The sequence below is a fragment of the Cyanistes caeruleus genome, chromosome 10 (assembly GCF_971803275.1).
Source record: "Cyanistes caeruleus chromosome 10, bCyaCae1.hap1.1, whole genome shotgun sequence".
NCBI lineage: Eukaryota > Metazoa > Chordata > Aves > Passeriformes > Paridae > Cyanistes > Cyanistes caeruleus.
The window spans coordinates 15,455,758-15,475,215 of record NC_141710.1 but is presented as its reverse complement, the minus strand read 5'-3'; the positions used below and the strand labels follow the sequence as shown (position 1 = coordinate 15,475,215).

At 48.7% G+C, this 19,458-nt stretch overlaps 1 protein-coding gene across 5 annotated transcripts; it reads right to left on the bottom strand.

Moving 5' to 3' along the window:
* On the bottom strand, positions 1 to 18,615 carry TFRC (transferrin receptor). 5 transcript variants are annotated; one of them, XM_086843082.1, is made up of 20 exons: positions 18,432 to 18,615; positions 18,035 to 18,344; positions 14,682 to 14,752; positions 12,488 to 12,701; positions 11,684 to 11,903; positions 11,352 to 11,495; positions 10,545 to 10,641; positions 10,061 to 10,183; positions 8,756 to 8,851; positions 8,460 to 8,599; positions 7,915 to 8,078; positions 7,485 to 7,604; positions 6,800 to 6,885; positions 6,627 to 6,690; positions 6,240 to 6,307; positions 5,805 to 5,872; positions 5,335 to 5,416; positions 4,189 to 4,413; positions 3,582 to 3,722; positions 1 to 3,300 (listed from the first exon to the last, which is right to left on the bottom strand). In XM_086843082.1, exons 3-20 carry the CDS (start codon positions 14,712 to 14,714, stop codon positions 3,058 to 3,060), a joined length of 2,328 nt encoding a protein of 775 aa, XP_086699208.1. In that variant the 5' UTR covers positions 14,715 to 14,752; positions 18,035 to 18,344; positions 18,432 to 18,615; the 3' UTR covers positions 1 to 3,057. The 5 variants fall into 5 exon arrangements, with proteins under 5 accessions (XP_086699208.1, XP_086699207.1, XP_086699209.1 ...); XM_086843081.1 differs by lacking the exons at positions 18,035 to 18,344; positions 18,432 to 18,615 and adding an exon at positions 16,245 to 16,907; XM_086843083.1 differs by lacking the exons at positions 18,035 to 18,344; positions 18,432 to 18,615 and adding an exon at positions 15,809 to 16,144.
* Between the last annotated feature and the right edge of the window lie 843 nt (positions 18,616 to 19,458).

The window sequence follows — 19,458 nt, the reverse complement described above, 5'->3', positions numbered from 1 at the left end:
TTCAAGCTTCAAAAACTTTATTAAAGCAGACAGCAGGTAATCCAGAACCCCACAAAAGAAGCTGAGTGTTCAAGCTTCAAAAATACTTTTGTCAAGCGAACAGCAGAATATCCAGAAACATCCAGAAACAGTTTAGCACCCCACAGCAGTCAGATGCCAGCACTGAGTGAGCCATCCCAACATCCCAGTAGTCACGGCTGTGCTGCCTAGCCAGGAGACAAGCTGTCTTTTGTCTCTCTCTGCTGGCTACAAAGCACAAGATTAAGTCTGACATCAAGATGCATGCAAACACCACAGTGAGGATTCCCAGACAGCAGCTCTTAGATGCTATCCAGGGAAATGTAACTAGGAAACACTTAAAACAGACAGGGCTGTAGGAAGTTAGAGAGTTAAGAGAAGTTAAGGAAGAGCAACAAGTTGCACAAGCCTGGGCATCAAGTTTCTAGAGACTGATGAAAATCCAGCCCTCCAAGCTGGTGAGCACTGAGCTCAGTAACTAGGCTGGAGGCCAGTCCCTGCCCATTCCTTGTGGAGCTCCAGCTGAACAGTGTTCTTTCCCTTAAGGACTACTGCTGGGGCTCAGGTCACTCGCTCACATTAGATTTAAATGCCAGATCAAACTGCAGAGTTTAGGTTAAAACTAAGCTGCATGTTAGATTCAAATGCCAGATCAAATTGCAAAGTACAGGGCTGGCAACAGCCACTGGGAACAGGCAGCACAGTTTAGCAGGTGTCACACAACAGCAGTGCTCAGCTTCAGGTCACACAGCAGAGCGGCACCATTAGAAAGCTGCCACTTATTTTCCTCTCTCCATGCAACACCCAAGGGGGCAAGACTGGAATTTCCAGCCAGAACTGGAGAGTGAGCGGCCCATGCACACATACCAGCACCCTCCCAGTGCCACAGCAGGTCAGCCTCTCAAAATGTTACATGCACCATCCAGAGCAGTGACCAGAGCCCTCCGGACAGCTGTCAGCCCCAAGCCCTACATTCACCTTTAATTCCTCAGGTCTCTGTCACTAATTTGAAGGAAGTTTAGCACACCACAGAGCACACAGTCTAACTAGCCTAGTTTCCACTAAACACTCAAGCACCACTCCCGTGACTGGAGGCAGGAAGCCAATTCAAGACAGCACAGCTATTTGAAAAAGTTCAGCCTATGGAGAAGGAAGAGTCTAAGGATGTACATAACAGACTGAAGTTTATATCTGCATCACCACAGGAGAGTGAAAAAATAGGACTGCAGGAAATTAATCCATGTTAGATACTAACCATCAAGCTTCGCAGATGACCTTGCGTGATAAGCATAGAACAATTATGGGAAACACTGTCCCCGATAATTACGTACACCCATAGTGCAACATATGGAGGTCACTGCCTCCGATATAACACTGTGGTAGGCAAAAACTACCTTGTTCTTTACACATTATGGGAGACACTGCCCCCGATAATGTCAGTTAGGTTTCATGATACATAAGGTACTGGAAGTTTGCAGGAAGCTGCCATTTAAAAATCGTGCCAATGCCTAATCTGAGGTACAGGGAGTTTTTGTGTGTTGCCACAGGTGGAACTAGGGCTACACAGCAAGGCCCTCTGCTGGGACCAGGGCCAGGAAGGAAGCTGTGCTCCCTGGGAGAGCACATGGCATCCAGAAAGGGGAGCAGGAAGAAGTCTGAAGCCCACAGAGAGCCACAGACCCTGCAAGGAAGACACATTTCTAGTACTGGAATTTCCACCCAGGTTTTCGGTATTTCAAGGATTGCTTTGGAGCACAACCTGGAGACTCACTACCAGGTTTGCAAATTCAAGTTTCTTCCAGAGGGGTGTTTTCGCCACAGAGAGCTTAATTGCTAGTTTTTTGAAGGGCTTGTTTTGATTATTTTAAATGCAAAGTTCCAGTATCATGTTAGACTGTAATAGCAGATGCTGCTTTATTCAAAAACGACAGTATAACTGTCATAATTATGGAAGGCACTGCTTCCGATAATTATCTTCTATAAAAAAAACACACCATTTATAGTGAACACTGTCACTGATAAATAAATAAAGAAATAAATATCTCAGTGCCAAACAAGAGCCAACCTGCAAAATGACATCAGTCAAACAGGGTTTGGCGAGCAAGATACTCGATTTCACACAAGGCCCCTAAGCAGCAAGGTCTGAAGTGCCAGTTTAAAGCCATTTCTCAATGCTGCAGGACTTGCTGAGGTGCCAGCTGAGAGTATCAAGGGGACATGGAATCATCTTTGGGTCATTTTTCCCTGGGTATTGATAACCTGCCTTGGCAGAAGCAAGATGTCACTGGGACCCTGCTGTTGAGTTAAGGCAGGCCGAGCACTTCAGAGCTTGCTGATAATCCAGCACTTGTGGGCTATTACTACATTGTTTAATTTTTGAACTGCAGCTCTCTGCAGCTTCCTGCCAGAGAAGGGATCCTCATTATCAGTGTTGAGAGGAATCCATTCCCTGTTTTGTTACTAGGTTTAGGTGACCAACAATTAAAAGCCTGAGTACATGAGGTACCTCCCCATTCAAAGTACCAGTTCAGGAAACACCTGAGCTCTTAGTTTTTAAGTACACTGGAGGTAGAAAACCTCATAAGCAGCTGTACATGACCGGTTTGGACTGTGGTTAGGTGAGAGCCTGGTCAGAGAAGACTTCATGGTAATCTTAGTAACAAATTTAAAACTGCTTCCTGTGAATTTTTCAAGGGGAGATTTAAATTTTATGCTCAACTTTGGTCAAAAACGTTTTGTTGCCAGAATATCTACAGGAAAGTAATGCCATGTTAGCAAGTGGGTTTCACTTAGGTTTCAGGGGGTTTTGTTTAGGTTTCACAATATCTAAAGTACTGGAAGTCTGCAAGAAGCTGCCATTTAAAAATCATGCCAATGCCTAATCTGAGGTACAGGGAGTTTGTGTGTGTTGCTACAGGTGGAACTAGATCTACACAGCAAGGCCCTCTGCTGGGGCTGGGGCCAGGAAGGAAGCTGTGCTCCCGTGAGAGCACACAGCTCTCCTGTACCTTAGATGGGTAATCCAGGTGTTTGCTGTGTCTAGATTTCATTGTCTGTATTCCAGATATCGCCCACTAAAGCATTGGCAGCTCCTTTAATGGTCCAGGTCGCCAGGGCCAGCTGCTCTTTCAGCTTGTTCACATCCACACTGGTCTTGTTGACTGCCAGCTGCTCCAAGTTCTCCAGCAGACTCTGCAGGGTGTGGCTGCCTTTGCCGAAGAAGATGTGGCGGAAGGGAGTATCTTTCGGTGAGAGGTATGGGGAGAGGAAGTCGTATTCCACCTGAGTAGAGGCACAAATTTAATGTTAGACTGCCACCTCCCAAGCTTTTCTTTCCTTATCTGCCCCAACACAAGCTGCTAACCTCTGATCCCCACTAAGCCCTTTCCCACAGCAGCTCAGCAAGGGCCAGACCCTCTCTCGTGAGCAAGCCATCATGTTGCCACTATGCAAGTAGAAGAGACACCAGTCTGCACAGTGCCCATAGCCCCTTAGGGGAAGGCCCATCCCATCCAGCACTCTCTTCCTGTGTGAAGGAAGAAAAACCAGTTGAAGATACCCACCTTCATCATCCTGTCATTCAGAGCTCTGCGGACAATCCTGTTTTCCCTGTCACTGTTTGCGATGTCTCTTCTCAGTGCATCTGCAGCTCGCTGGAAGTCTCCACGGGCAAAATACAGCCAGTTCAAGGTCAGCCCCAGTGCCTGCAAGGGAGGAGCTGTTAGCAAACCTGATTTTCTTCTTTTGCTACTCTCTTACCAAAAGAAAATGTTGGGGGTTTTTTGGTTTTTTTTTTTTTTTGGCAGTTTAGCCAAGTAGCAGAACAAGCTCCTGGCAAGCTCTTCTGAGGTTCTACCCAGTTTCTTGCAGATTTTCAGCAGACCTTTAAATGAGATGCAAAGCTGTACTATACGGTGAATGATAACCAGAGAAGGAACTGTTCACATCCATTTCCTCAAGAGCTCATGACATCCAGATCAGCTAAATCTGCCTGCCACAGCTACTCTGCCTGCACTGCTCCATAACAAACATCAATTCTGTTCGCACTTCACTACTGTTTTACGTCTAAAAGGGAAAGGTGTCCACCCTGCTGTATCCACTGGCATGGGGCCTTATTAGCACACGGCCCCATGATCATCAGGGATTTGGTGAACTCAGAGTCCTTCTAACCTTCACATGGGAATCGAAGTGCCAAAGCTTCTCCTGGAATGATAGCAATTCTTCACTGTATCTATCAAAGTCCAGGAAGAGCTCATGGTCATGGGTCAGCCTGAGAGCTATTTGTCCAGCAACTTCTGCAGCAGTAAGCATGAGAGGATACAACTTATCAGTCTTCTCTTTCAGGTTAGCCAAAGTGTCCATAGTAGTGCCCAAAAGGAAATATTCATCATCCTCCTGCAAGAAAGAAGGTATTGAAGTTAGCCAAAAATGCTTTTCCAGTTAGACTTTTTTCATCTCCCACCATAGGTAACTTGTTACCTCCACAACATCCCAACTCCCTGTGCTGCTAAGCAGAAAAGACTCAAGCGGCAAAACTCCAAAGCACTGGGAAGGGAATGGAGCTCTTGTACGTCATCCCTGACAGCTTCCAGTGACCAGCAAAATGTTCTGCATGTTATTTAGACCCAAAGACAGACAGACCTTTATCCCCTCAGAGTTCACTGCAGAAATGCAGGTGGGCAAATCTCACCACTTGGTCTGGTATGTGCTTGCAGCACCCTCCAACCCTTCCTGTCAGGATAACTCAAATGTTTTTGTGAAACAAGTCTGACACTAACATACCCCAAGCATTCCTAAGACAGGCAGCTGCTATCACTACGGCTCCCAGCTGCACACCTGCGGTAACAAGACAGGCTGCTGCGCTGATGTTATCCCCAAGCTATAGCAGCAGGCTGGAACAGTTTGATGCAACTACTTGCTCTGGGCAATGATATTGCATCCACAATGCCCTTTGCTTGCTCACCAGCAGGCTGTAGAACAGTCTTTCACTGGTGCAGCAACAGCTTGACATCTTTCTATTGCTTTTAGCTTCTGATTCATTGACATGCTAGCCTCCAGAAAAGCAAGTGACCCTTCTCCCCAAAAACCTGCAAGTACTTTGGAACAGAGTCTATAGGCGAGCCTTGTCCCAGGAGCAGTCTTGACAGCAAGTACTGCCACAGCCACCAGGTCCAGAGGCTGCACCTCCTCCCTCTGAAAGGCTCTTGTCAGGACATTGAGCTTGGACAGAACCTTTTGCTCTGCCATCCTGGAGAGCAGATACCCTTACAGCAGTCTGCATGGAATGAGCACACCAGGCAAGCACACATTACTTACATCGTAGAAACCAAAGGAAACCACTGGAATTCCCGAGTAGGCCAGAAAAGGGAATGCTGCATTATCCAGATCAAGGGGAACACTGCAAAAGATAAGCACTGAGTAGTTACTAACTAGTTTGGACATTGTAGGAGAAAAGCTACAAGCTCTACGATTGAAGTTCTGAGCCAGCAGAGCTCTAGACAAGACTGAAGGAGTCCCAACCAAATCCCTGATCCTACTTGTCCATTCCCTGCCACTGGACAGGGAACAAAGTGCAAGGACAAGGACCTTGGTACAAGGCTGTTCCTGTCCTGCAGGAAGGTGTCTGGGCTGCCTCAGCCAGCTTGGGGCAGCACAGTTAGTGCTGTACTGTTCAGGCTTGCCTGACCCCACTTCAGAAGGCAGAGCCTACGCCAGACAGCAGAATCCATATTGTTTGCTCCTTTATGGATATCTGCTTTCCCAAAGAGATGGATGAGAATACTTACACTCTCTTTATCCAGTCAGAGCCAACTCTGCTATACAGGTATCTTGAATCGTTTGCGGGGTCCTTTACCTGCACAGAGATGACAGTCACTGCACTTGTTCTGACCTCTGCTTGGGCTTCCAGACCCATCCTGGAGCTTACACTGCTGTGCAGATGCCAGAGTCATGTGTGCTCCCCTAGCATTTCTCCACACTGACACATCTGCCATTGAACTGTGGCATTTGCTGATTTTAGATTCTGCATGTGTGAACTTCAATTTCCAGAGCCCAGCTGATTTCAAACAGGGCCCTTCAGAATATCCCAGGTTTTTCTCCTAAATGGGTCTTTCTCCTCAGAAGGTGTCAAGTGGGCAAAGTGACCTGGCACAGCTCTGTCTGCTTTCAGTTCCTCCTTAAAACCACAGTCACCTTGATCAGACCAAGGTCCTCCAACTCACCCTCTTCATAGTTGCCTCCAGCAATGAATACAGCAACGGGCTAGCAGAAATCTTCACGTGTCTGGAGCCTGCAAAAATGAAAGAGCATTTAACATACTGGCACAATCATCCACTACTGCTAGAGCTGCCTGCTCCAGTTGTTCAAAGGACTTTCAACAGGCACAGGACAGTCTACTGGGGTTTAGCAGAGTTGACTCCTCATGGCTTAGGCTGCACCAGCCTCCCAGCTTCATTGATAGGAGGAGAATAAATAGAGTCATGCCAGTCTTCAGCCAAACACCCCCCAGCCACCTCTGGCACAGCCCCCATTCCTAGAGATTAAGAGATGTCTGTTCAAGCTATTCTAGTCCCATACAATTTCAAGAAACTCAAAGAGTAGCAGGTTACCCAGGACTGCAGTATCCAAGTTGATGTAAGTGAAGGCTTTGGCATGCAGCGTGGTGGAGTACCCCTAGAACAAAACAAGTATTTTAATAATGAGCAGTAGCAGTCCAACACCAGGATGTGTTGGAACAACTGCACAGCCATCCTGCAGAACTCTATTAATAAATAACCATTACCTCCAACCACTCGGTAGCACCCACAGCTCCATACTCTCCCGCACTCCAGCTAGCAAAGATAATGCTGCGCCGTGGTTTGTAGTCATCTGTAAAGACAGAGAGAGACTGAGATGTCTGCCCTTCCCCCATGGAGATGCAGATTAGCACTGCAGGCCTGGGATGATGAATTGCCCACTCCTCAGACAGCGCTGCTGCAGAGAAATGTGCACATTGCATGGACACTGTACCCTGCCCCCACATGCTGCAGAGCTGCGCAGGAGAACAATGCTGTCTGCATTTTCACTGTTTTGTTTAGCTGCCTGAGCCCAAAATTAACCCTGGAGACATGTGTTCTCACACTAATTGCCACCATGCAGTCCCCACTGCTCCAGCTGGTCAGACACTTCAGAGACTTCCCACTTCGGGCCTGGCTGTCCAACAGACAGCTCAAGTTTAAAGTTTGTGTCCTGTGTTATCCAAGGACACTCTTGTATTTGAGCCATACCAGATATAGGCAGGCAGTCCCAGGGAAGCAAATGCTCACTGCAGACAAGTTGTATTGGACAAGTAATGGCCTCTCAGGAAGCTTTGTCAGATTCCCTACACCTTCTTAAGGACTGCTTTGCAATTGGGCTCTCCTGTGATAACACAGAGAGCTGGACCTGCATCTCCTCCCACCCTTGTGCTTTTGTTCACAAATATTTACCATTTTTCACCATGTCCGAGATCACCTGGGCAAGCTCCAACAGGATGGCAGTGCCAACACCAGCCTTGGCTGCTCCTGGGCCCCAGGAGTCTCTCTGGGCTCCGATCACAACGTACCGATCTGTAAAGGAGACACCATCAAGACCTGAGCTGCAAGCTTCAGATTGCAAATACCATTTATGAGAAGAGCAGCTTTCAGCTTCTGTACTAGGGAGAGAGTCTGCAGTCTGATCCCTGAATCTGGCACACTCAGTGCTTTTATTTAGCCTTTCCCTGGCAGCACAGTTCAGATTTCTCTTTGATCCTCAGGGGAAGGCCTTGGATCTGCTGAGAAAGAACTGTCATCTGTCTGGGAGCAGCTGTCACATTCCAATGACCACAGAAGAGGAAGGGTTCCTTTCAAGACTGAGCCGCAATACAGCTGCTGTTACCTGGTTCTTCAAATCCCTTGATAACACCAAAGATGTTCAGAATCTTCCTATCCACCATAATGTTGTTCACAGTCAGTTTCACTGTCATGTTGCTGCTCATTGTCACCTTACATCCCACGATACCAGATGTCCACTCCTGAGGGCATTTTTCTCCATCCATTTTTCTGAGAGAAAAAGGAAGATCCTTTGAACTCATTATCCAGCTCTGACCTAATTTAGCTGTTGTGTGAAAAATGCACACCTGCAACTGCAGGTGCAACCTCGTTCAGGGCCTGCCTAGGAGAGAGTTTGCAGTTCTGTACCGCTAATTATGCAGGGAGGGGTAGAATATAGAGGCCAAAAGGAATCCAACACTAGATTAAGTTGAATCTTTAATACACGAGACATGGACACAAGTGACTCTTCTCCAGCCAGTTCCAGAACATGCTCCCTGCCACACACAGCAGAGAGCAGCAGAGAGCTCTCTGTCTCACAGCATCTCACACCACCCTCACTCCTGCAAGAGGCCACAGCACCTCAGCCTGCAACACAGGAGAAACACCTACCCGAACAGTTTGGCTGCTGTTTCTCTAGAGATAGTTTGAACAGGAATATGAGGTAGTCCAGAAGATTCCACTGGTGGGAACTGGGTGTGGTTGAAAGAAGGGAAGCCTGGGGTGAAAGGGTCTCCAGTTCCAAGGTGGGCCTGTGAAAAGCAAGAGAAGACCTCATCTCACCAGAGTCCAACAGTTTTCATCTACACAAGGATGCTGCTGAGCCAGAGGCCTGCAGGACTGCCCCAGGCTGCAGCCCACAGCCAGAGGCTCTCCAATTCAAACAGGGGAAACAGTTACATACTCACATGTCCAAAGGGGACATATGAATCTGCCTTCCTGCCATTTGAGGGGTCCAGGTACATCAGGGCACCAACTGCTCCTTCCTTTCTGGCATTTGCAACCTGTAGCAAAGAGAAACATTAATGCACATCTGCACTGCAAGCAAGGGGAGTCCAGGCAAGAACATGGAGTGACGGTGTGAAGGGTTGTGCTTCTCAGTGCCCAACTCCACAACAGATTTTAACAGCTACCTGACAGGTACATAAGGCAGCTGAATCCCAGCAGCTCAGCCCTACTCCAGGTGTGTCTAACATTCTTCTGAACAGTTAGGACACACCACAGTGTCTCAGTCTATGATTCTTTCAGCTCATACTTGCTCCTGGAGCAGCTTAAAATTTAATGTTATTTAATTTTGATTATGCTCCATCTGTTTTCCCAAGATGACGTTAGTCTCAAGACAAGCAGCCACTGGAGGCTCATCTTCACATGGAAAATAGAGGCAGAATGGGCCAGCCAGGTCCCTTTTTAACACACCTGCAGCCCAGCTCTGGTATGCCACTGGTACAAACACTCTTGTAAGGCTAGACTCCACTTTGAAAAGTGGGAAAGGGACTGGAGAACCAGTGATAACATTTTTTGGAAGCACTTTCCAGCACTGTCTCTGTCAGATGCCTGCAGACAGGCAGTCCAACTGCAAAGGGTCCTGTGCCACAGCCCCCCCCAAAAGCAGCCATTTGAGGGGCAGGTCTGGATCAGGTATGGAACAGGCTTGCATACAGAAACACTTGGATCCTTTAGGTTGCTTGGCTACTTGGTTCTTTTCTCTATAGAGGGAACACTACAGCAGCTTGCAAGGTCACCAGCTGCACACACAGTGCCAGCACTGCCATGTGGTCCAAAGGGACAGTCAGCAAGGGCCCAAATGGCACACTACAGCCAAGCTTTGAAAGTACCTGGTTACAGCAGCAAGGGGTGTCCTGGAGGCAAGGCTGTCCTGCTTTTAGCAGCCTTATGGCTGTATCTAGTGACATTAGCCAGCTCTGCTCCCAGGCTGCCTCCCAGCCCCACCACTCCAGAGGCCTGGTTGTCCCAGCAAACTGCTTAAGGCCAAGAAGAATGGCACCATGAACAGCAACAAGCTCGACTCAGCCTCAGTATCCAGACCTGCATGTGGAGCCTTAGTGCAAACAAGCAAGACCAGGCCTGCAGAAAAATCCTACATACATGAGTTTTACAGACCTGAAGACAGACATACTTCTGCACCTCTAAGAGCAGGAAGCATAGCTTCCTGCTGCCAAGTCTAGCCAAGCTTTGGGGCAGACACTGCTTACCTTCTCAGCAAGGGTTATTTTTCCAGCTCTGAAGATGATTATAGTTCCTTTCATTGGAATCCCCACATTTCGGAGCTTCTGAAAATCCTCTTTCTCCCCGTAGTTCACATAGATGGGTTTGCCCTGCAACAGAAACACTGGTTATGAATGCAGCACTCCTAAGTCAGTAAGACACCTGAAACAGCCTACAGAGTCACTGTCAACAGTAGGGAGCTGAAGCTCACCAGTGTAAACTGATACAGTACAAGATGCCTGTTGGAGCAGCACTTCTGCCAAGGTTCCTGTCTGGATTCCAGCAGGGAAGTTTAAAGTTACTCCTGCATCTTGCTGCAGTAAGAATACTGTGTGGGCCCATTCCTCTCCCCACTCTGACCATCCCACTCAGCTCTCTTAACTGGGAAGGGCTTTATACACTCTGTATCTTCAAGGGACTTATTTTTCAAGTGTACAAACACATTTCCAGGATCCTCCTGGAGTCACTTACAGTAACTGTGCCGCTCTTGCTGTACGCCACATATGCATCAGGGCTCTCCAACAACTCTTCTCGACCATCTTCTATAATGGACACTTGGTTGTTGCTACTGTTAAACATAGAGAGACAACGTTATACTCTTTCACACAAGAACTTAATTAGCTCAGTATTCTGACTGTATTCAGTCTGTGCTCTAACAATTCTGATCAAGACAATGGAACCTGAAACAGGCAGACTCATCCCAGTACTTCCATGCAAGAATCTCTGGAGTTGGTCAGAGACATTAATGAAGGCTGATTTCTAAGACAAGTAGCGGAAAGAATCTCTGCTTCCAAGTCACCTCCTAAGAGAAGCTAAGCAAACTCATTTCCCTGACAAAAAGGGGAAAGCAAGACACGAGGGTGTGAGCTGTCAGACAACACAATGCTGGTTGACACCCTCCTGAGCTACTGGAGGAGCCACTGCCAGTTGTGCAACTCTGTCTGGGTGACAAGACAGAGTCACCTGTGCTAGCAGTTTTAGACACAGGAAATCTGCCTTTCAACTGAGTTTTCACTCAAGTTTCTTTTGTCTCCACTTCCTAAGCATACTTGGAGGAAACAGCTGCCCTAGGAAACATCCGGAGTGTTGCTACCAGACCCTCTGGATTTATAAAGCCTGAGAAGAGGCAGGAGCAGTTATTCCTTGGCTAGATTGAGGTTGACTTTGTGGTAACTGGCGCACAATTTTCACATCATTTTCAGCAGGAATCACACATTTGCTGAGGACTACAGGTACCCATGCTATATGGACGAGACGTGCATCTCTTCATTAACATACCTGCCTTTATCCTGCAGCCTAACGTAGTGCTCATCGTTCCACACGTCATCCAAACGGAAGCTGGTGAACTGCTCATGAATGCGTCTGGCAGTGTTCTCATCTTCAGTCTTGCCAGCTTCAAAAGAATTCTTGCCTTCTCTTTGCCTGTAGGCAACAGATACATGTGTAGCTTAGTCTACAGCACCACTGCAGCGTGCAAAGCCATTTAAGCCCGAGTTTAAAACATGCCACCCTACATCACCTATAAGGCCCTTATTCTCCAAATAAACTCAAGTTCTGTTCACAGGCTGCACCTCTCTCAAAGCTCTAGATAAACTTGCTGGAACTGTTACCTCAGGTTGTTCTCAAGACGTGAAGCTGACAGTTTAGCTGTCAACATGTTTCTGAGATCAGGCCAGTATAAGATACGTGGTCCAGGAACCTCTTCTTCCTCTGTTCCATCATCTGAGAAGTAAGATGCAGTAGGAGTCATCTCGCAGTTGCCACTTCCATCCAGACACCTGTTAACCCTCTGCATTCGTCCACGATAACTCAAGTAGCCGATCAGAAACCCTGTGGAAAGAATAGGTGTTTCTTTGTGCTGCAGAAAGATGATTGAACCCCACCACACAAGCTTCACAGCTTAAGATGAATGCTCTCACCATTTTTGATGAGCTGGCTTACCCAAGGACAGATAGAAATATGCAGCCTGACATTTTGCCTGAGCTGGCATGTTCTAAGGGCATTGTAAATCTGATCCTGCACTTGGCAGCTCCTCCAGCACCACTTGGGAAGGAAAATGCTCACTTTAGGCCAATGGCATTGTTAAAACCTTAAGAGACAAGTGCCAAAGGCTTTACTCATCTGTTGACCCGCATCTCTACAGACGTGTTAGGAGTTAATGGAGGGAAAACCAAAACTTTGACATGGACCAGTTTTCCCTTTAGCTAAGTCACAGTTACACTATCAAACTTCACAATTCTTTGTGCCAATGCTGTACCATAAGTTTGAGCTAGACATACTTGGTGACAAGAGGCTGCGGCCTGGATCCCAGTTGTTGAATTATGTCCCAAAACAATACAGATTCGTATCAACAACCTCGGATTACATTCAATTCCAGAGTCCACTTCATGAAGGTGTCTCCCTCATTTCCTTACCAATCAAAAGGAGGAGAACAGCTGCCATGATTATGAAGCAGAGGTTCTTGCCATTCCTCCGTGGAGGAGGCATGCTGGCATGCAGGTGGTCTGGTCTCCCAATTTCCCCTCCTTCCTCCTCATCAGCAGCCAGCTTCATCTCCACGTGGCTGTTGTCTCCATCCATTTGCCGGGCAATGCTGAAGCGTGTGTATGACGTTGGCTCACCACCAAACTGTGGAAAGGCAGTCATGTGATGGAAGAGTTGGCTATGCCAGCCTACAGTCCCTGCACCTGTGTTCCAGCCCAAACTCTGCTGGTCCATCTGCAGCTGCTCCAGTGCAGTGAGCCTTTGGTCTATCAGTAAGTCAAGCTGGATGCTTTAAACACGGTTAAGACTCAGACACACTCAGGCTCTCCAGAATCTATTTAGATTCCATTTACCCTACAGAAGCTTGGAGCCACTCTGATCAGGGTCTAGCCTGGAGTCTGTTACAGATATGAAGCAGCCAATGGCATCAGCATTTCCCATGTGACCCCATGGCTGAGGCCGATTCACACAGAAACTCCTGGTCTCAGTCAGCAGAGCACAGATCAGACTTGAATGTGGACAATTTACACTTTGATGAAGACAGGAAAGGGGAAGCAACCGTCCATGGCTGTGCCTTTCAGCCACATCCACTTTGATGTAAATACTCTAATCCAACACCCAGATAATTTTGTATTAAACTCCCTTAAGGCTACCCTTAAATTACACTATTACACATATGGTAGTATTACAGAGCAGCCAGGTTGAAGAGAGATGACCCATGGGCATTATGCTACCTGAGCTAACATGAAAACTGAGGCTACATCTCTTGCACCGACCAACAACTGGCACTGTTTGACAGGTTTTTACCAGTGTCAAAGCAGAGCTTCCAGTCTGGAGCCCACTTTTCTAAACAGGTGCAAAGCACAGCCCAGCCCCCTGCAGAACAACAGCCTGTGCACAAGGCAGCTGCTCAGATTAACTCAATTCCAGGCATAGCCAGCCACTGGCTGAAACACTCAGCTTCCATTAGAAACGCTGAAATTGCCTGCAGCCATGGTTGTGCTGGGGAGTAGAGTGAAACTGGCTAAAAGGCCAAAGGAATAGCTTTGGGAACAGCACTCTCTTCTGTACTGGAGAAGCAGCTAGTAACAAGCACCTAAACCCTGTTACAACCTCAGCAGCTCATCCACAGTTCTCAGCTCACTCTCAAACTGCGTGTCAGAGCTAGAAGTGAAGAGACCAGGTATCTGCTTGCCCGGACAAAAGAAACCAATGTTGTTTCAGACCCACAGCTCCACTCTGACCCACACTACCCACAGTGAAGTGGCTGCCTGCTTGTATTTTGGAAAGGGCAACACTGAAGTCTGTCCTAACACTCCCCCTGCTCATCTGCTCCACAACTTGGCTTCCCTCACATGCCACTTGAGGAGGCATGTCCTAACACAGAAGACATGCTCCAACCCCACATATCCTCCATTCTTGTTCAGAGACCAAACCACCACACTTGCAGTCCTAGCCTCGGGTCATTTCACAATCCAACTTCTCTAGGACCTGCAGGCTTGGCTGAACAAGTTCAGAAGTATCTCCTCCTGCACATTTGTTTCAAGCACAGGTTGCTTTCAAAAGGTGGACTTTTGTTTGAATTCCCACCACCCAAGTAACAATAGAACACATGCTGATTGTCCCAGTAGGCATTTGAATGGCTTCCTCAGCAGCACTTCCTTCTGCAACTTTGTTCAAGGCCCGCCCCCCTTTCTTACCAGCTCTCAGAGATCCAAAACACGATAGCAGTTGATAACCCCACCAGCACTGAACTGCTTGAGCCACTTCCTTATCATGGCCAGCTATTTGCAGTGACATTTGGCTCACCACCCACACAGCAGCACCTAACACTGCTTTGGATTCATCATCTTCTCCAATACTGATAAGTAGTGATATTTTTTGAATAAATATAGCTCACTACTCATCAAGTATCTTTCATACACTTCCATCAACACAGCCACCTGTTGCACAGGATAGCTATACTCAATTCTATAATCCATGCATGTTCAAGTAGATAATGAACTACACGTAAAAATATAAAAGGAATATTAGACAATCTCATACACAGACGTTATTGAACCTTTCTTCTGCAGTATCGTCAGCCCACCAAGAGATAAACAGCATTGGGGTATTATGTCTTACCAAGTTAAAGATTGCTGCTCTGGCATGGTCCATTGCCTTCTGGACAAATGCAAACCAACTTCACCAAATCCCTAGAAGTTCAGAATATAACAAGTCAAGTTAGGCTGTTCTCCCACCACCACATTACATGGCTGAGGTCAGTTACTGCCACTGCTTGCCCGTGGATTTTCTGTACAAACTTCCACATAAGTCACTACATTAGTGAACCTCCATCAACCTTGAACGCAACCTGAAAGTTCCCACGGCAATTATAAGCTCCAATGAACACATCACCTCTTTCTGCTGAACTCTGGGCAATGACAGGTGTATAAATGAGGAATACAGTCTCCATTGGCTAACTTCAGCCAAGGGTCTTATTAATGGTGAGAACATCTCCATTCAGGGAGTGCTGGCAAGAGGCATTTACTCAACTGTGACAATGGACTCCAGATATCTAAGGTGTCTGGGGTCTGTCTCAATGTCAGGAAGAGTCCAATTGGCAGAAAGAAGTGGCAGAAGCCCAAAATGCAAAGCAGCACAAACTCCAACCCTGACCAAACACTTTTAACATGAACATCCCTCCTACATGGCTATGTTCTGTACAACTTTGCAAAGGCAATTTCTGTTTTGAAAAGTCTCTGAAAATCACTAAGTGCATCTCTCCAAAATAATTTCAGCAACTTTTAAAATTCTAAATTCTGTTCTCTGTAAACGGCAAACATATCTGAAAGATGAACTGCAACTGATTTACTTCTCCATTTCTTCTTGAAAAGGGTCTGCAATTTAGTGAGTGACTAGACAGATGTTGAGGTTGGGAACAAGCAACCTGAGTATGCCCTCGAGCAGCGCTGCTAAGTAATGGCTCTGGTCTTCAGGTGTGCGCGGATTAGCTCTACACCTGGGAGTCTGCAAGGTTCTATTCAGAGATCAAAGGTTAACAGTGGCCATTTCTTATTTCACCTTTTATTCAGTGCAAGAACACGTGGAGATGAAAAAGCCGACAGATTTGAGAAGCCTTTCCCAAGTGACAACCCGAGGCCGCAGGCCCCCACCAGGGCAGGAGTGGACTGAGCATGTGGAGGAGCATTCCTGCTAAAAGGAAACCCGGGAAGGCGCAGGGAAGCACAAAGGGCCTGCGGGCATCGCACCTGGCAGGGATGCTGGCCGAGTACACGATGCTTCCCCGAGGGCCTCCAGCCAGGCCCCAATCTTTCAGAAATAAGGCAAGGAGAAGAGAGAACAGCGAGCACGTTTGAGCAGCCGCACGGCGAGGCTGGGCGGCCCCGCTATCGCTCACAGGGCCCAGCTGCGGGCCGCCAGATAAGCGGTGCGGGCGATAGGCGGCCGGCGGCGGGCACGTCTGAGCCGCGGGCGATGCGCGGGGCCGCGCTCCCCTCAAGGTCAGCGGGCACCGCCACATGCGGCGCGGCCGCGTGCCGCCGCCAGGGCCCCTGCGCCCGCCGCCGCTCCTCCGGCTCCGCGCCGCCTCCCCGCGTCCTGCCCCCCCTCCGTCCTGCTCTCCCTCCGTCCTGCCCTCCCCGCTCCCCGGCCTGCCGCTCCCGCCGCGGCCCCGTGCCCGCTCACCCGCAGCCGCTCCCCCGCCGCTCCGGGCTCGATCTGCGGCGCCCGTAGTGTCAACGCCTTTCGCGGCCGGCCCAGGCCCGGCCCACGCCGCCCGGAACGCCCCAATCTCCGAGATCGGCAGAGCCGGGCCCCGCCTCCCCGCCCCGCTCCGCTCCGCCACTCGGTGCACTGCAGTGGGCACGTCCCTCTCTCTGCTGCCGCGGGTCCGAGTGCCCGGCCGCGCTGCCCGCTCTGCGCCCTGCCTGGCCTCGCTGCCGAGAGGAACGCAGGGAAGCACAGAATCATAGACCAGACCTCCAAGATCATCCAGTCCAACCATCAACCCACTGTAACCCAGCACCAGATCCAGGCGCCTTTTAAGCACTTGCGGGGATCATGACTCCATCACCTCTCTAGGAAACTTATTCCAGTGCCTGACCACCCTAACAGTGAAAAACAATTTTCTAACACCTAATCTGAATCTCCCATTTCAGCTAAAGGCCATTTCCTCTAATCCTCTCACTGTAGACATGATAGAAGAGACTGGTTCCCTCCTCACTATGACCTGCTTCCTTTATAAAGAATGAAGCTGAATACTTTATAATTTGCCTTTAGGCGCCTTTGGTACGGTGGAGGAGCCGCTTGCTAAGTAGCATGTGTTTCACTGGGTGCACACCAAATCCCAGCTTTCCCACAGGAAGGGCTGGAAGTTTGGCAGAGAGATGAGGTTAACAGCTCCTTGTGGGAAGGCATGCTTGTACCGCAGTAGGAGCGGGTCACAGATTCAGCATTCCCATCCTCTCAGCATTTTGAGGGATGAGGACAGGAAAAATGTTTTCCTCCCTGGGTGGTGCAAACCAGACACAGAACTTGCTCTGGCTTGGGAAGCTCTCAGCATCCTCAGGTCCCAGCAAGTCACACGTACTCAGGGCTGTCTTTTTAGATCTGAATGGGCAGAGACGCCCGAGGTGCCTTTCCTTGTGTTGCTATTTTATATTATATATTATTGCATAGCAGGTATTATGACTTCCAGCCCCTAACCACAAGAAGTATGGACAGCCCACATCAGGACAAATGCTGCCTGTGGGCCACTGTGAGAGAAGGTCACTGCTTCCAGCCTCAGTCCTTCAGCTCAGAGCATCCCTCAAAAGCATGTCACAACTCAGGAATGCTTCAAGGTTCGTGTGTGCACGTGTCCTGCAGTACTGTGCTCATTTGTTCTTTGCTCATTAGAAAAATTAATCAGTAGGCCCGGATTATTGCCTCAAATCCTCTCCCAGGAAAGAAGGATGGGAGCAGAAAGTTTGTCGTTTGGCAGAACACATGATTGCAAAGAGGATTATGTTTGGTGAAAAGCAATACATTCCTGTGCTGATAAAAGGGGGATTAACTAGACCTGAAATTCGGCGTGGACGTCTGGAGACACGTCTGTAAAGCGTCTCTCAGGCCAGATGTGCTGGCAGACCTGCTAGTTCTGTTTACCAGAGGAGGTCTGAGCCAGTGCCCAGGCTCTCTCTTCTCCAGATTCATCCCTCACCAGCTGTGATGATGCCATTCATGGGAGGGAAAACTCTTGTCACTTGGCATGTGGCTGCCCCGTGGGACGTAGTGCTGGCTGGCGCCTTGGTGGAAGCCCAAGGTGTAAGAGGGTTCAGAACGAAGTTTAGATCAGTCCTGCAGGCTGGATGCTTTGATCATTTCTCATCAGGACAGCCTGGATGCAGCCTGCTGCTCAGCAAAGTGTAACCCGGGGAAAGCAGCTCTACCCTGTATTTTATGTTCCTCCTGGACTCCCCCCACCAAACGCTCACCTTCCTTTACCCGTGCACAGCGTGCCAGGCGCAGGGCAGCGATTCCACACCGAGGTCCTGCCAAAGGAGTGACACCTGCAGGAAAGCTCAGGCTCTGGACGTTCCCTGGAGCAATGCCGCAATGCAAGCAAGGAAGGCGGCAGTGGGATTTGTTCCTCCCCGTGGCCTCGGTTCGCTGTGCCTCCCTTCCGGCTATAGCAGGGGAGGTGCTGCTCCGCGCCAGCCCCGACCTGCCCTGGCAGAGACTTGCTGCAGGTGTTTTCCGTTCCCGATCACAACACGCGTGTGCCGAGCAGTCAGTTCCCCATTTCTACACGTGCCAGGAAAAAGAGAAGAAAGCTGACATTCTAGAAACTCAGACATTTTTGCACCTCAGCTGGTGTTGAAAGTGAAATACCTTAAAATGAGGTTTCTTCAAAGGCCATGTTGTGTACCCGTGAGCAGTGGAGCACCCTTCACCTTGCAAGTGACTGGGGCTTGGCTGGTTATTGGTGCTTGGTGGCTGGTGCCACCTCTCTCAGGGACACCTGCTGTTCACACAGAGGTGCCTCTACTGCTGGTGATGCCGAGCCCAGGTGCTCGGGCTGCCCAGCCCAACCAAAAATTTTTTGCTCTCCCAGAGAGCAAAAACTGGGAAATAGATGAAGAGGAAAGAGGATGTAGGATTGGTTACTGCTGACTTCTGATCTGTCTTCCCAGCATCAGGGTGTTCCTCCTCATTGCGGCTTAGCTTGGCTATTTTAGGAGATGTCCTTGTGTCTCCTGAACTCCTGGTGGGCTTGTGAGTCCTCTGACTCGACTCAAATGACTCCACATGCTTTTGTACAATATCTCATGATATGCCAGTGTCCTTCCTCTGGGATTAATGTTGAGAACATGAGATCAAAATGTGGGAAGGAAAACACGGTTTCACTTCAGTTTTGCAGCATGGGGGACCCTTGTGTGACCAGTTGTGTAACCCATGTTAAAAGCAGCCAAAACACATGCAGCTCTGAGGTTAGCTGGTTAGAGAATGGTGCTAGAAATGTCTAGGTTGTGAGTTTGATCCCTACATAGGCCATTCACATAAGAGTTGGATTTGGTGATCCTTGTTGGTCCCTTCCAACTCAGAATACTCCCTTATTTTCCAGCAGCTTATCATGAACAATGTTGTGAGGTGACTTGAGCACTTCTTTGGTAAGAAATACTGCAACTTAACATGGCTCTTCAATCTGGAAGGGATGGAAGAGCTGAGGACCAAGTGCTGGAGTGTGTTGCTAAATTTGATCTGCTGTTGGGCTGAGGCCAAGGGTTGTGGGACATGCAGTGGTCTGTGGGGTCACAGGCACAGGGCTCCCATTGGCGGTGCACTCCATGGAACAGGGGCTGTGGGGCGTTCCAGGCACCCCAGGGTACAGGGCCAGAGAAGCAACAGACATCTGGGG